This window comes from Phocoena sinus, chromosome 10, assembly GCF_008692025.1.
Source record: "Phocoena sinus isolate mPhoSin1 chromosome 10, mPhoSin1.pri, whole genome shotgun sequence".
Lineage (NCBI taxonomy): Eukaryota > Metazoa > Chordata > Mammalia > Artiodactyla > Phocoenidae > Phocoena > Phocoena sinus.
The window spans coordinates 95,672,205-95,690,187 of NC_045772.1; the positions used below are offsets into that span (position 1 = coordinate 95,672,205).

At 42.6% G+C, this 17,983-nt stretch overlaps 1 protein-coding gene across 11 annotated transcripts in view; it reads right to left on the minus strand.

The window, feature by feature from the left end:
* Nucleotides 1-17,983, minus strand: part of RIMKLB (ribosomal modification protein rimK like family member B) — a 130,498-nt gene that overhangs the window by 33,483 nt on the left and 79,032 nt on the right. For 6 of the 11 annotated variants that reach the window (XM_032646533.1, XM_032646537.1, XM_032646530.1 and 3 more), the window contains exons 1-2: nucleotides 11,450-11,753; nucleotides 193-428 (exon numbers count right to left, since the gene is read on the minus strand). In XM_032646533.1, coding sequence (XP_032502424.1) covers nucleotides 193-367 — 175 coding nt within the window. In that variant the 5' untranslated portion in view covers nucleotides 368-428; nucleotides 11,450-11,753. Of the gene's footprint in view, nucleotides 1-192; nucleotides 429-11,449; nucleotides 11,754-17,983 lie in introns of those variants that run through there. The other 5 variants (XM_032646528.1, XM_032646529.1, XM_032646527.1 and 2 more) reach the window with 1 other exon arrangement.

The window sequence follows — 17,983 nt, forward strand, 5'->3', positions numbered from 1 at the left end:
ATAATACAATAAGGGATTTAACAAATACCGGTGTTGCCATTTCTTCCATAAAATATACTAGATTTTTAGACTAGATGATACTTAGTAATAATAAGGCTATTAACAAATCCTTTGCCCTAATTATTCCTAAAATACGCAGAGTCACCAAATTCTAAGTAAAAATGCAAAGAAATTACTTAACTGTAGACTTACCCAGGTTTCCTTGCTCGACTGTTAGCACCACCTCATCCATCACCACAGCCCTAAAGTCCAGTTCCTCCTCACAACATTTGGCCTTTAATGCTCGTAAGATCTCTTTTTGGGGATAGTCTTCCCTGATTCGACGATCTGTCAAAAACCACAACTTGGCGGCCACAGAGCTACACATCTTGCTCTGCCTGTTCTTCCTTTTCTGGGATTACTTCCTCCTGAATACAGACTCCTTCTAGCTGGAAGAGAAGATATACATACAAAGTAAATCGAGAAACTACTCAATTTTTTGCTTTCACACAAATCACACCATGATTATATACTAGCTATGAAAAACAGGAACTATACCGTCTTTTCCATCCCTACAAACTCGAACAAATTATGTATATTCATGTACCTATAGCTACTGTTCAATTATCTTCCTTTATTTCATATATGTATAGTTTCTTATAAACATATTTATAGGTATGCTTAAAAATCAGATGGTAGCGCATATTACTAGATGAGCATCAACAATGATGTCATTCACATAGCAACTTTAGTCAAAATAAGTAGTTTGAGAATGTGGGGGGGGAAATTTGAATAACTGCCAAAGTTATTTAAATAAATGCCAAAGTTCATTCACTAAAATTTGTTTTTCAGTCAGGAGACAGCATGCTCTTACTCACTGTTTTTATTCTATTTTTAAACAGAATTTTTCTTAAACAAACATAGCTTGTTTACTAGAATGCCACCAAGAGTTCTGCTTCTCGGAGTTTATATCATGAGCAAGACAACTGAAAGTCATTTTCATGAGAAGAAGAAAAAAGTTACAAGTTTTACTAATAAGTATAATAGGTGATTTCTAGTATTATCCCAGATGACATGGCAAACCTAACACAGAAGGACAGGACAAGGGCAAGGAATAGAGGAAGCAATGGCCATACAGACGGATGGCTTCCAGCATCGCAGCAGCCGGAACTGGTCCCTTATGCACCGTTCACGTGCTTTCCACAGTCTCAGCCAGAAGGGCCTGCTCCACAGATGCACACAGTAAGACCAGAACATCATGGGACAGAGGCACTACCACACACATACACACGCACACACACACCACCCCCTCCCTCAAGACCGTGACCTGTCCTGCCTACCACACTCACCCACCTGCCTGGGGACCCACAGTCTCAAAGGCATCAGGGGACTGGAGCTCAATTTACACATGAGGAACATGGGATGTGGCCTTCCAGGCGAATGGAAAGGGTCTCACTCAGAAGGAAAAGCTCCACAAGTCACACCAGAGCATCTAATGTAGAGATGTCCAGTTTCCCTCGAGAGGGGAACTATAAAAATGCCCTTAAAACGTTTACAATTGGGTAGGTTTTGAAGCAACCTGTCACTGACCTCCAATACTCCGAAGCCACGTCTGTGCCTGCCCTGACACTTAGTTCTTGACCACTGTCTGTTCTATGATTGACTTCATTGCATGAAATTGCACTGCATTACTAGGGCAGTTGTGGATCCAGTAGAAATCAGGATGGGATGTTATAGCCACTGGCAACTGGGAAGCAGTTATGGCATGTCAGCTTTCAGGAAAATGCCCAGGCCACAACCGTAACACAACATGGTGTTTTCAGTGATTCTATGACCAGACAATAAAAACACTCCAGGGCTGCAATCTCACAGTCATGCAGCAACTCCTAAGAGATGATGCCAATGGGCATATCCATCTTGTCTGGCTTCATGGCCACAGCCCTGATATCCTCATGTAAAGTTTGGGTGTTTCTACACTGGTGTGCAACCAACAACTAACGACAGGCTCATATCAGGCTCCCCATCGCCTTTCATTTTCTTTTTAATGAAAGGGCTCGAAATCCTCATGAACCTAGGGTTCTAAGAAAGAAAATGATTCCCCTCTCTGTCTGGAAGACATGAAGCAAAGGTAGAGAGCATCATTGGCCGCAACTGGACCACATTCTTTCAGGGGGGATGCCCACAGCCCCTAATCTGGAACTGGAAGAATGCTCTCGCCCTACAGAAGAAGTGGTACCATGGGAGCTGTCACCTTGTCCTGAACTGAGGTAGCTTCAGTTTGATCTCGTAGAATACATTTTCTTTATCACCTTCAAAAGATTTTTGCGTTATGCCCTGGTTTTCCTGTAAAAATTTGTAGAGGTATGCGACACTGTATTCCAACTCAGTCTTCCTGCACAAGTAAATGACATCACCAGTTTCTAAACGACAAAGTGTGCTTAACAGCCCTCAGCTGACTGGTGCTGGTATCTTCAAGTAACACCTGTCTAGATTTTTTATCTACTATAGTTTTAGTCATCTCCAGAGACCAGTTTATTGCCAGAGAGTGAAAGGGCACAACCTCTTCTCTGCCCAGTGGTCCCCCCCAGTTTCCACGGGAGGATAAGCGGCTGACCATCCTTGGTGCCCAGGGATACTGCTGTAGTGGCTGTTTGTCTTTTTCAGACTGTTCCGTTGGGATTCACATTTAACAATACCCAGGAAACAGGTAAAGACGCCAGCCACAAAGCAGAGGCTCTGCATCTCCAACAGCCCTCCTGGCCTGAAAGGCCACCAATGCATTCCTATAGGCCAGGCAGAGACCAATAGGTTGATATCTCCTCCCTGACTATGATTTTAAATTTAAAACATCTACTTTTCTCTTTTTTTTCCCATCTGTTAATATCAAGGAAAAAGACAAAACAAAAAAGCTGATAAAAAGTCAAAAGCATTAACAGTAAACCTACACAGCCTAGGAGCACAAAGTATGCCAATAAAAGGTCAGTACTGAAGTTCATATCATATCCACTGTTTTAAAAGACAGGAGGGGGCTTCCCTGGTGGCACAGTGGTTGAGAGGCCACCGGCTGATGCAGGGGACACGGGTTCATGCCCCGGTCCGGGAAGATCCCACATGCCGCGGAGCGGCTGGGCCCGTGAGCCATGGCCGCTGAGCCTGCGCGTCCGGAGCTCCGCAACGGGAGAGGCCACAACAGTGAGAGGCCCGCATACCGCAAAATAAATAAATAAATATATAAAAGACAGAAGGGACTTCCCTGGTGGTCCAGTGGTTGGGACTCTGTGCTTCCACTGCAGGAGGCATGCGTTTGACCCCTGGTCGGGGAACTAAGATCCCACAAGCCACATAGCAATCAATCAATCAATGACAGGAAAGAGTCCCCTGTAAAGTAAAATGGTTCCCCTTTTTTCCCCTGACATTTAAAGTAGTAGGTTTGGCTACCCAATAACATATCTGTAGGGAAAGAGTTTATTCTCCAACAGTGTAAGATCAATAGGGCATTTGCAAACGTCCACATATACACAGGAGTTGATTTTTCCTCTTAGAATATAAAAAAAAAAAAAAAAAAAAATCAGATCTACTAATTCTCTATTTTTTTATTTCTCCAGAAGTACCAAATAATATATAAACATCAGATAATAAATAAATGCTAAACTAGCCTTTTTGAAATAAAGAGAAATCGATAAAATTTAATTTTATATTAGAGATAGTTTTCCCGTGAAAACTTCTGGATAAGCACACCAATTTTTATGACTGTCATCTTCAAATACTCCAGGCAAGGCTAATTAAATGAGAATCATAAACAAGGTGATTTTCTTGTAAGGCCCCCTTCCCAGTGGTAATTATTCTGGTAAAGAAAAAGCAAAATCACAATCTACCATCTGACGATATTAAGGGCATCTCTTACTGCTAGAAAAATTCTTTATTCCAGATAAGATATACCAAATGAACTTAGAATCAAAAGACTGAAAAAGAAACTATGTTGGAGGAGAGAATATATACATACTTAAATATAAAAACTAGAATTTACTCAATTTGACAATAACTACAGCTGTACTTTCAATGACATCGTTCTGTCCTGGATGAGGATTAGGTTTGCACAGAAAAATAACAAATGTGTGAACGAGCACTCTTTCACTATTATTTCCTGTAACTGATTTCTCCTGAGGGCTTTCCCCCTGTACATAATCCCCAGGGCTTCATTCTTAAACCCTTCTTTCCTTTCTCCAGAAAAGTCATTCTCAGTCCAGTTTCAACTACTATCATTGACCTACTAAATATATTTTTCCAACCAGGAGTTCAACTGAATTTCAGATCTTGTTTCAATATGCCTAAACGGGCATCCTTAACTAAATGCCACCCACTATTGCCTCAGTTAAGCAAGTAAAGTACTGCAGTACATATTTATTGAAAAAGATTCCACAAATCAGTGGACTTGCACAGTTCCAACCCACACTGTTCAAGGGTCAACTCTGTGTGTGTGTGTGGTGTGTGTGGTGTGTGTGATAAACACACGTATTAAATAGATGCCTAACAGAAGCATAATGTTTAAAGATGCTGAATGACATGCCTTATCAAACTCCAAATACTGGGCTATTTTAAAACTAAAAGTTGAATGAACACTATTTCAAATTAAACCTCGGTATTAACAGTAACCATTTTACAGATTAAGAAATGAAGGTTAAGAGAGTTAAGAAATGCACCTAAAAAAAAATTTTTTAACTAAGTAGCATAGCTTATATTTCCAGAGATTTTCTAAATCCCAACAGTCTCCCTCCAAATCATACTACGTGCCTATGTTGACTTTAATTGTACCTTTTAACACCTACTTTGTTATGCTTAAGGTTTTAAACCAAGGATCTGTTTATCAAGGCTTTTCTCTCAATCTCAGTAAGTTCTAATGCTTCCCCTCCTCTCCAAAAAATCCAAAACACAACAAAACACAATCTGGGATACATATGAAATTTTACCCTCTTTGCTCTCCTTGTTTTATCCAGTGTCTCTTTCGGAGGTGGATCTGAATTACTGTAGGAAATGAGAATGAATGGGAGTAAGAGGCAGAGGGACAAAAGCATTAAGAAGATGAGAGAAAGGTAGGAACACCCCATTGTGTTTGTGTGTGGGGGGGTGTACTTATTAAAGGGGTACAGAAAATGAATGATAAAATGAAAATCTCAGAAGTCTCAGAGACAACCAATTAATAGTGTTAAACCTGTTACCCCATCATCCACTAAAACAATGTCCCTTTGAAACTTCGGTAGTTCCTCCACAGTCTCATCCTTTAGCTAAGACGCCACTTTAAAAATATCACTGTCTGGGTGCCATTTTCCTTAGCACATTAACTTGAAGTTAGACTGTAAGGCTGTGAAAGCAGGAGCAGGTTAGGTATTAATCAAAGTTGACTTTACAGTGACAGAAATGGATGACAGTCCCCTTATTCTTGAAAGAGTATACCTCAAAAACAGAGCAAAGATCTGATTTTCCAAACTTTACATGACACATTCACTCATACTCTCCTTACAGCTCTATCATAATACCTTTCCTTAAAAAACTATATACAAGATTTTGCATGAAAAATGAGAGGATAACCATTTTCCTATACATACTCAATATGGGTCCCTTGTACTCTTTTTCTACTGTATCTAAAGATATCGAAGGAAATTTGGATAAAATCACTTTTGAGTAAATTATATGTACCAATTACTGTGTTAGGCAGTTTACTTGTATCTTCTCACTTAATCCTCACAATCATCCCTGTGACACATTATTGTCCTCACTGGGCAGGTGAGGCTGCACTAGCAGAGAGGTCATTTGTCTAAATTAGAAAGTGGTAGAAGAGCTCAGAGTCACTTCAAATTCCACACACTCTATGGCAGAGACTGCCACCTGCCTACCAATATCCACTTTCCACTTACTCCTCTGTAGTAACAGATCTGATATTTACCTGAGCACAATGCCATATGACTAAGAGACTGCATTTGTATTCCGTAGGCCTTCCTGCAACTAGATATGGTCGCAGAGTGCTCAGCCAAAGTACTGCACTCCAACTTCCAGGAAGCATGCTAAAGAGATGTACTCTTCCTCGGCCCGTCCTCCATTCTGCTACCTGGAATGTGGGTGTCATGGCTACACCTCCAACAACCATCTGGACAGAGGACAAGAGTCGACCCTAGGAAAAGTGCAGCTAAGTGTTAGAAGAACTTGAATCCCTGACAACTGCGCAGTGCTGTGGCCTTAAACTGCTTACTATCTTTTTTTCTGAGGAAGAAATAAACTTCCAACTCAATGATATTTTGGGATTCTTTATTATAGCCAAAAAAGATAAACTACTAAGTACACAAAACTAAGCATTCAACTGCATAATACATTCAATTAATATTTGAGTGCCTACTACGCACTCTCCCTGAAGATACCATGGTTAACAAAAGAGACAAACCCCCAGCCCCGATAGAACTAAAAATGATCTGGTGATAAAATGTCATGAATAAGAAAAAATGCTCAACATCTCTAAGCACTGAAACACAAAACTACCTCACAGGATGGTTACAATAAAAAAACAAAAAAAACCCCCAAAAAACAGAAAATAACAAGTGTTGGGGAAGACGTGGAGAAACTGGAAGCCCTGCCAACTGCCGGTGGGAATGTTAAATGGTGCAGCTGCTGCCGAAAACGGTATGGAAGTTCCTCAAAAAATTAAAAATGGAATCACCATACAATCCAGCAATTCCGCTTCTAGGTATATACCCAAAAGAACGGAAAGCTAAGTCACCAAGAGGTATCTGTACACGTATGTTCAGAGCAGCATTATTCACAATAACTAAAAGGTGGAAGCAACCCACATGTACATTTGACAGACGAATAATAAGCAAAATGCATATATCAGAATCTAATGCCTTAAAAAGGCATTAGATTCTGATACATGCTTACAACATGAATGAACCTTGACGACATTATGCCCCACAATCTAAAGTACTCAAATTCACAGAAAGTAGAACGATGGTCCTTAATGGCTGGGGCATTTAAAGATTAGGGAGTTACTGTTTTATGGGTATAGGGTTTCGGTTATGCAGGACGAAAGAGTCTGGAGATGGATATGGTGATGGCTGCACAATATGAATGTACTTAATACCACTAATCTGTTAAGATGGAAATATTGTGTGTATTTTACAATAAAAAGAAAACTGGAAAAGGAAAAAAACTGTCATGAGCAAATTAACATGCAAATGTTTACACATTCCCAACTAAAGGGTCAAAAAAATATGTTACCTTTAAATAACCTGTAGCTTTGTTACTAAAATTCCTAAAATAGTCTGTGGTCTAAACAAAACCTAAGTTTTCTCTGGAATCCAAATAACATTTCTAATGATTTCACTTAACAGAGAAATGTTACATCAAAGTATCTCTGGAATGTGGCACAAAATTTTTAAAATGTTCCTGAGATGCAATGCACAGTACAGCTCAAAGTTCATCACATTTAACATGTTAAATGTCAGGCCTTCCTTCGAAATTTTCTTTCTGGACACTATGCTGTAAAAAGGGCTGGGAAGCTGTTAACACATTCAAGAAGGCTTTGCAGATATGACTAACTACATCACATGTCAAAGGAATAAGCTAACAACTGAGAACTCCAAAGCATCAGGGAAGAATTCCAAGTTTGCTGTATTTGGGCAAACCTGCATGAATTTTCAAGATGCAGTTTTCTGATAAAGCATCAAAGTCTGAAATACTGCCAAATACAGGACAGCAGAGCAGTAAGACAGAACCCGTCTGATCTTTTATAGCAAATCCATGCTCTATCTTGGAGACCTTATTTCTATATTTCTAAGAACAAGAAGCTAAGAGCTAGTATCAGAAGTGGTTAAAAGAGAGAGAGATGGAGAGAGGGAAACAAAAAGGGGACTGTTAAGGAACTGAATAGAGTAAAAACATTTAAGAGGTAGGTTTGGATTATTTTTTTTTTGATCACAACTTGGTGGTGTGCTGCCACTTTTGAAAGAAAGGTAGTAAAAAAATAATAATAATAAACTTGGCATATAAACATTTACACAAATTTGTTCTGCTAATTCATCAATTCACAGTCCAGTAGACTCCTCCAGACATTGCTGAGAGAAGTGATTGACAGGGGAAAGGACCAAACAGTAAAATTTCCAAGTAATGAAAGACGGATTTACCCAACATCTGTACCTAATCTGCCCCCCCACCCCCGCCCTCCATTCAACCTCTCTTGAAACAAGAGGACCAATGAAATTAGACAGTAAATTCTATGAGGGCAGAATCCCCATCTGTTGTGTTCTATACTATTAACCCCAATGGGCAGCACAGAACCTCAAAAGGACATGGTTAAGGGTTAGGTGTTACTTTAAAGGACTTTGGTATGCTGAATGACAAAGGAGTATCAAAAAACCAGAGCTGTTTTCAAAATTAAACACCAGGCAAATTGTACAACATAATATCTAAACGTAGCTGTTTAAAATTTTATTTTTTCAGTTTCGCATAAAAAACAACCAACCCAAAGCTACTGCTACTTTCTATCATCACTATACAACCTTTGTTAACAATTAAAGTGGGGCCTGGGGTTGGGGCAGTAAGGAGAGGGGAAAAAGATACATAAGCAGATGGGTTCCGTGCAGACCAGGCTCTAAGGGAGTAGATCTGGCTAGCTCTGTGACTTTTGTCCTCCAAGCCAATTTTGAAAGGGAAAAAACATTGGAAAAGAAAACACTGAAAATGACACCATGGCATCAGTTACCATGAAGCCAGAAAATCAGTCCTTTTCTGCAAACCAAACATTTACACAGATACATATGGCACATAAATCTAAAATATATTATGTACAGATATTTTTGGAGGTACTATATTATTTCTTCACAACACTTAATACGACAAGCAGGAAAATTCCCAAGTAATGCAGGACAATTTACCCAACACCTGTACCTAATCTCCCCGATGCAACCTCTCTTGAAACAACTGCACATGCCAGTACAGCTAACATCTAAAAATACTTTCTCCATTGTTCTTATCACTATCTACCTACCCCTCAATAGCGTAACTGTAACAATTCTAAAGGCTCTTTTCTCAAATGCTTATGACTTAATCCCACTTGCAGAGAATATTCTTTGTAAACTAATCAGCCATAAAATCTCTCTACAAATCCACCCCCAAAAAAGAGTTGTCAGCAAGCAACATACAATAACTCACCCTCCTTACTTTATGTTTGGTTTTCTCACTCTTCATGGCCTGTTTGTGGGTACAGAAGTTCTTCCTCCACCCATTTTCTGTGTTTAGGTCTCTATGCCTGCTCCCCAGAAGAAGATGATAAAAGCTATGTCCCAAAGTGTGGAACAACTCACTGTACTCTGTCCATTCCCCTAATCTATTCCAGTATTCATGGTGCTCGGTCTTTTAGCTCATTGGGAGGGGAGAGGATTTGAGAGATCGATCAGTCGAGTGAATTACCCCACTAGCAAACCCCATGTGAATACAAATTGGGGAAAAAGAGGATTGGGAGCTAATTTAAAAGGTATGTTTCATCCTGTGCCCCAACAACGTAATGCATGAAGTTTGATTGGTGTTTAGAGAAAAAAAGAATGTTCATTTTAGAACTTTCTTCACAGTATGGCTAAGAAGTGGTAGAAGATTTACAAGATATTGCTGGTATTTCCCTCAGGTGAGGAGGAAGAGGGGACTGAATGAGAAGGGAAAAGAAAAAAAGGATAATTTCTTCTTGTCACTCTCCCCTGCACCCCCAGATGCTATCATATTCAATAGGAAACATGAAAAAAAAAATTAAAGCTATCCAACTAGAACTAAGATAAGTGGAATTTTAGCTCATAGCCAAAAGTCTAAAGGTTAGATATACAGCTCCTTACCCCCTACAGGGGGAAAGGCAGGAAGAGAAAAGTGGCTCTTCACTAAGTAGAGGGCTGAATGTGACTCGATTTGCTGCTGCCCTTCTTGGCTCTGTTTTCAGAATCACACAGACTGCCTCCCTGCTTGACAAGCAGACTCCAGCACCCGGCGGGGGTAAGAGAAGACAAGAGAGAAAACAAGGGAGACGGAGAAAGAGAAAAACATCAACAGCCATGTTGCCAAACTAACAACTAAGTCTATGACATGAGGGAAGGAAACTAATACCTAACCAAGATAGACTGCAATAAACAAAAGATTACGTCAAAACAAAACAGGCCTCCTCCCCTTTGACACACTAACTAAATCCAGTAACCATTATAAAAGAAATCTAACTATATTACGACTATATTAGAGCTTTTCATTCCAGAAGTTACGGTGACTCTCCATGACTAAAATTTCAGAGTGCTTTATTTCAAGTGAATATGTTAAAGTATTTGGACAGTCAATTGTTTAAGAAATCGTTTTTTTCTTTTTAAAAAGACCTTAGAACTATCCGATGCTATGAAATGAGATCTAAAATAAATAACATTTACATTTTAATGGTTACAGTTAAAAATTAAATCATCCATAAATATAATCAAAATATCAAGCCCACAAAAGGAAAACCTTCCATATTAGGCTGCCCATGCAGTTTCAATACAGACTTCAAATTTAACCCAACTCCACAAAGATGTGGGAACAATTCCTGTAATTAATAAGAAAACGGCACAAGCAAAGAATTTACATCGAGGTTACATTCAACACCGTTACTATAATAATCCCACTCACAGAAGAGAACTAACGCCCCATCTCTATCCGTAAACACAAATGCGAGAAAATACAGGGGATGACAAATCTGCTATCAGCGATAAGGAAAAATTAGTAAGGCAAATCTGAAGTAATTATCCCCTAACTACTTTGGATTTATTGCGGGGGGGGGGGGTGGAAGATCTGCATCACGGTCAAATGCTGTTAAAAAAAATCAAACGAGACAAGCAATTACTGTCACCCATCTTATTCAGAGGGCTTTCAAAAGAAAAAGAGGAATGGCTGTCACTCTTCTAAAAATGTACACGTAAGAAGGAGAGCGTGGAATTAAAACAGAATAACTGCGGGACCAATACCAGCCCCTCCCGCCTCGGTCACACCACAGGAATCTGTCTGATGGCAGCAGTGGAGGCAGAGATCACCACGCTGCCGAGGACAGGTTTGCGCCACGCGTGTGTGGCTCCGACGCGCATCCCCAGGGTCACCACACCCCCTCGCCAAGGGGAGACCACACTGCACCCCGCCCGAGGCCGCCGCCTCCCTCCAGCCTCCCGCACCCACCGGCATCCTCAGCCCCTCCCGGAGCAGAATCCCAGCCCAGGGTCCGCCGAGCGCCCCGCCGTCCCCGGCTCTGAGGCGACCACCGGCCTCCCCAAGCCCCAGGCTCCAGCCGCGCACGGCCCCGTCCTCTCCCGGGCCCGGCCCCGCTCGTCTGGAGCCCGTTCTGCCCAACTCGGCCGCCACGAGCGGCGGGGGTCGGGCGCGCCTCCGCCTCTCGCCACGACCCCCGCGGAGGGAACGCGAGGGTCCCGCTCACCTGGCTGGGGCGACTCCTCACTGGCTCTCGGCCGGCGGCGCCCGGCTGGGGCCTCCGAGGGCGGCGCGGGCGGGCGGCCGGGCGGGCAGTAAGTCCGAGGAGAGGAGGGGGATGGGGTCGGGAGGCCGGGAGCCGCCTCCTTTCTCCGCCGCCGCCGCCGCCGCCGCCGCCGCCACGGCTCCCACAGCCTGGCCCGGCGCCCTCGCCCACTCGCCCCCTTTCTCACAGCCGCGCGGTCGGTCTGGCTCTCCCTGACCCCACACACCCACACACACACCTACACACACACTCACACTCACCCCCCACACACCCACACCCACGCACACCCGACTGCTCCTCACTCCCTCACACTCCCTCACTCGCCTGGCGTGCGCGCGCGCGACCCCGCTCTCACACAGCGCGCGCGACGCCGGCGGAGGCCGCCCCGCGCTCCCCCAGACCTAGGCGAAGCGCGCCGTCCGCCCGCGCGCCGAGAACCCGTGCGCGCCGAGGACCCGTGCGCGCCGAGAACCCGTGCGCGCCCCGGCCCCGCCCTCCAGGCGCGGTGGCGCGGCGAGGGCCGGCCGAGCGAAGGGCCGGGCCAGCCAGCCGGCCAAACCTGGCCGAGCGGATCTGACACCTGCGTCGGGACCCGACCCCCAGGCGTCCCGTCTCCACTCGCAACCCTCGCGGCCTCTGGGGTCGAGGAGAGGCGATGGGGGCGCGCGCGCGGAGGAAAAGGGGAGCGCGAGAGCGCTTCGAGGACGCGCTTTCCCCACCCGCCCCCAAACCGTCCTCACTGAGAAAGGGAAACGGGTGGAGGGGCGAGGTTTGTTCCCAACTCGAAACCGCGTGGTGAATCCCTTCCTTTGTACACCCTCCCCGCCCTCACCGTCCCTCTTCCAGCCCCATTCACCCACACTCTGAACCCTGACGCGAGCCCACCGAGTCTCCCAGGCGCAGTGTGCGGAGTGCGTGTCCGCGCCTCCCGCCCGTCCCCGCCCACCTCCCGCGCCGCCCTGAGGACCGCCTCCCCCTCGAGTACCCTCAAACCGTAGTCTTCCCTCCGGAGGCAAAGGTTTGGGGGACAAAGACCGTAAACACCCATAAGGTCCTTGTCCCTGTACAGAGTAAGGACAATGCCTCTGTATATAGTGAGGCCAATTTTTAAACATCATGTATTCTCCAGGCTTTAGGCAGATTTTAAGATACAGGAGGGGCACCGTGGTACAGCCAGCTCTGCCGCTTAGAAACCAGTGTAAACCTTGTCACTTGTTAATTAACCTAGTTACTTAACTAACTCTGATCCTTTGCTATGAAAAGAGTATATCCCAAGGTTGCTGTGTGAATGAAATGTGATAATAGACTTACAAGCATTTTGTAAATTTCCAAACTGTGTAAAATGAATGTTTTACACTTTTTTTCATTTACACTTTAGGGTGCTTCTTCGCAGTATGGCTGAGAAGGGGTAGAAGATTTTTTAAGATGTTGCTGGTAATTTCCCTCTAGTGAGGAAGGTTGAAAAACTCCTCCACAAAGGAGGGTAAGAATATGAATAGGTCGGAAACAACCACAAATGAATGGGTAAAGATGTGGTATGTATATACAATGGAATATTACTCAGCCATAAAAAAGAATGAAATGATGCTGTTTGTAGCAACATGGATGGCCCTAGAGATTATCCATACTAAGTAAAGTAAAGCCAGACAGAGAAAGACAAATACCAAGTGATGTCCTATGTGGAATCTAAAATACGACACAAAGGAACTAACTTACCTACAGAACAGAAACAGACTCACAGACAGAGAACAGACTTCAGGGAGGGGGGTTGGGGGAGGGATGGAGTGGGAGTTTGGGATTAGCAGGTGCATTCTGTATAACAGAATATCCAAACAACAAGGTCCTACTGTATTGCACAATGAACTGTATTCAATATCCTGTGATAAACCATACTTTATATGGAAGATTCATTTCCAAATAACCTTAGTCATTTATTACACCAGATATCCCAGATGTTAGAGAGTATGTCCTAACACGTTTGCCTGCTTGTAGATCACAACCCCTTCTCAGTCCCCTCAGCCAACAAATTCTTTTCAGCATTCCTTTCCCAATCTTTAGGGTCTGCTTTTTTTTTGTTGTTGTTGTTGTTGTTGTTGATTTACCTCAGGGGGACTTGAGAGTACCATAACTGAGAAATGTAGTTAGGGTGTTAACTGTTTACTGCATGTTTTGACACAGAGTAACCTAGGATGGTGAACTATTTTCACGAAAGATACGTTTAGAGGTACAAAAGTGTTATATGATATACTACCTTCAGAAGAAAGGGGGTAAAAGTCTACAGAACTAAAATGTTGCTGTTTACTCCACTCTGATATTATCTCCTGGAACATGAAGTACTTCCCTTCAATCTAAAGAGGAAAAGAAGAGAATCATTTTGTGATCAAAGAAAGCGTGATCACAGAGATATGAACACAATGAGAATCTGACACAAAATACATAGGGAAATTGGCACAGAGAAAATGTCGCGGGCATGCCCAGCAGAGGATCCCAATTCACAATAACCACGCACTGCCCAAGAAAACCAGGTTGCATAGGTGAAACTGTGGATAGGGAGTATGAGGCTATTAACTAACAGGCCACTTGTCTGTTAAGAAAAATGCTGTCGTTCAGGGCTTCCCTGGTGGCGCAGTGGTTCAGAGTTTGCCTGCCGATGCAGGGTACACGGGTTCGTGCCCTGGTCCGGGAAGATCTCACAGGCCACGGAGCGGCTGGGCCCGTGAGCCATGGCCGCTGAGCGTGCGCGTCCAGAGCCTGTGCTCCGCAACAGGAGAGGCCACGACAGTGAGAGGCAAAAAAAAAAAAAAAAAAAAATGCTGTCATTCAATATACTGTCACTATGTGCCAGACACATCCTAAGAAATTCATAACACACACAACAACTTTGCTTTTCACTTAATCTAGTCAGGGAAATAAACCCAGAAGTATATTTCTAAAAACAAACCCAGAAGTATATTTTTAAAACCAAAGTCAATGATATGTCACTCTATAAGATAATCTTTACATAAATAATGATCAAATTCATACTTCCTATTTTTGTATGAAGTAATGAGGGAAAAGAAATTGTTTTTAGCATTTCCAGAAAGGCTCGGTTTCTTAGATTCAACCATAATCTTTGTGTTTTCACGGTAGTTATGTCTGGTCAGGTATGGACTCACGTCTCCTTTTGGTGGCAAGGTAACTTATCTCGGTTTAATCGTGCGCCACTCATTTTTAACCCATAAATTGATACTCTTTAGGAGGGGGTGGGTTGAATCCCTTGAGAAGACATATTATAAGTAACCTCACATCCCTGGAGTCAGATAAATCTGATTTATCTGATTTGAAATCCCAGCTTTATTTGCTGGTGTCATGGGATTGTTGCCTCTATCAGCCTCAGTTTTCTCATCAACAAAATGAAGATTAACTATTTCACTGAACTATAAGGATTAATGAGGTAACTTAAATATAATGCACTACATATGAAGCATGCAATAAATATTAGCTATTATTACACAAGACTGATGTTCACCCAAGCTGAAGGGACCGAGGATTAGACAAGAGGTGCTGGAATTATCCATGTATATCTATATCAGCCAGAAAGCATAACTCACCTATTATCTAGACTTCGGGTCAAGCAAAAACTTTAAGTACCCCATAGACACCATCTGGGGCAAATCTTTCTCTCCTGGGGTTAAAGACAAACAAACAAGCTGGGGTTTGATCAAAACTAAGGCCTAAAGTAGTGAAGAGAAAAACTGTAAACAGGAATGAATCCAGAATTATTCTCAGTACCTAAAATAGTGTACATCACTGGGTATCTAACGTGATTCGTGTGGGTGGAGAAAAGGTAGTGGGTGTCCTATATCAGAACGTACACTAGCAAATAAGGAACAGTAGAAGCAGCTGCAGGAGATGTAGCTCTCCCTGTGCTTCCTCTCCCAGAGCCAGCCAGCTAGAACCAGCCTGGCGGCAACAGTCTTCAGTTAGAATAGCTAAACCCTGATCTAGCCTTTCTCCACCCACATCCCTCCTCCTTTCCCTCCACTCCATTTGAGCACAGTAAGCCGAGCGCCTCTCTAACTATGCTAAGAAAATACAGATGCCAGACACAAAGGAGGATGGGGTGGGGAAAGGGAGGAAAGACGGTACAGATTGGCTGCATCAGAGAAAGAAAAAGTGTAAAGGAAAAAAATGACTTAGAGAGGTGATGTAGGTTCCTCCCCTTCCTTTAATCGTATCTGGCTACTATTTCTTTTTCTCTATTACACAGGAATAAACCAGGATGTTTAAAATGCAGATTCCTTGGCCTTCACCCCGACCTTCTGAATGAGCCCGGGTATCTGCATTTTTTGAGCCAAACAAAAAACTTATGGAATCAGCCAATAGTCTGCAAATTTAACAAGCTTACCAAGTTGAATCTTAGATACATGACAGCTTGAGAATAGTGTCTTAAAGAGATAACCATTTGTAAAATGTTCTTAATTTAAAGCACTCAGCATTTATAAACTCGATGTAAGCCTCAAGCAACCTCGAAATGTTGAGTAAATATTGTTAGTCTCTTCTGACAGAAGAGAAAATCAAGGCAATGAGATAAAATCATTGGTGGCAATTCCGAGTCTCCTGATTCCCTATCCACTGGAGTATCATAAAAGTATCTCAGTCTGGGAAGAACAGAAGAAGAGAGAATGGACTAAGCAAAGGTGGAAAGGTAGCAGCATGTTCTCTTTTAAAGAACAGAGGAAGCCTCAAATAATAGGGGAAAAAAGAAAACAAGAACCCTCCACTAGGTGCAGGGAGACACCGGATTGAATTTGTTGACATTTCAACCATAGAAATGATGGTATCAAACCACGCATGGGCTGTAGGATCCGCCACACACCTATGTCACCAGCAGCACCTTGAATGATTAACGAACATTTACAGATTGAATGGATGAATGAATGAATGCGTTCTGGGATCATCCTACTGATCTGCCACCATCGTGACTGTCCTGGTCCAGTTTGCTATCTTTTGCACATCGAAAAAGTTAGACTAGGGAGTTCTGTTCATTAATCTAAGTTCATGTATTTACCCTTGATGCAAAGAAACAGAACAATTTATATCTGTTGTGTCCAAATCCTTATCTACTCTATTTCTACATTTTGTTTTTAAATCATTTTTGCTCTCTCGGGTTACAAACCCATTTTGATCATCAAGCTAGATTTGTTTAATCTTCCTTGCTCTTCCATCGACTCTACCTGACTCCCCCAAACTAACTGTTTCCTTGATTTTTTGGTCTCTCTCTCTCAGTGCCTTTCAGTTTGGGATTCATCCTAGCAGCATGAGGAGACAGTGAAGAGAAAGAAAAAAACGAGTGACACGGTGGAATTACTAGGCAAATCTCTCGAAATATACAAGTTCCAAACCTTCTGGCTACTTTCCCAAAACTTTTCTGGACAACTAGGGCAGACAACGGAGACCAAGATAGAGGATCTATAACACTGGCTTGCTTAGTAAATAAATGGTGAATGAGGAAATTGCCACAGAAATATTTGAAACGCATATAGTTCCATATCTGTCCCCAGTCTCATAATAAACCTAATATGTCTTAGAACATGTTTAATCCTCCTAATAACCCTACTGCGCTTGAGTTATCTCCTTTTTACAAATGAGCAAACTGTGGAACAGAGACGTTGAGTAACTTTTGCAAACTCACACAGCTAGCAAGTGCCAAAACCGTGATTTGAATCCAAGCATCAAAGTACATACTCTTAACCAACTCTTTATAATCCCTCAAAGGCTACACAATTGATTTTGTCCGCCGTTTCTTCCCACTACTTAGTATGTAAAGTTTTACTTGGATATTGATGCCTGCTATTTTGACTTATGTCTCTAACATCATATACAAACATTTGATAAATAATGGTTATATATGTATATATATATGGAATATATATATATTTGGAATTTGTCACAAAGGATCTCGTAGTCCATTCCTCAACCATACATATAAAGAGTCAACCAAAAAATTATTACTAATGTTATTCTCCAAATACATATAGATTCCATCGTAATCAACAAAGAACAAATCCACTTAAGTCATAGATGGATTTGCTAAAGTCGTAGAAGCTTTTTATCATTAAGCTTTTTCTCCAACTTCCGTTACTAAAAATAAAAACTGCTATTTTTGTGGGGAACTGAAATGTTTGGCACTTCAAAAAGGGACCCACTGATATGTTGGGGCAAAAAGGGTTTAGCAGAAAGTCAGGGTTTAAAAGACAAACCAGGGTTTAGTGCCTGACGGAGAGGGCAAAAGTAGGTCAGTGTCCCTGGCAGTCACAGCTGGTAGAGAGTGATGTCACCCAAGTAGTGGGGTGGGGGGTAGGGGAGGTGGGATTTAAGGTGGGGAAGTGGAGAGACCCTTTGCAGGGGGGACTGTGGGGATGGGAGGGGAGGAATTTACAAAGGCATACTTAAGGCAGCCTTTTATAGGGTAATGGCAGAAACAGCTGAAGCACCGCTTCCTCCGCCCTCTTC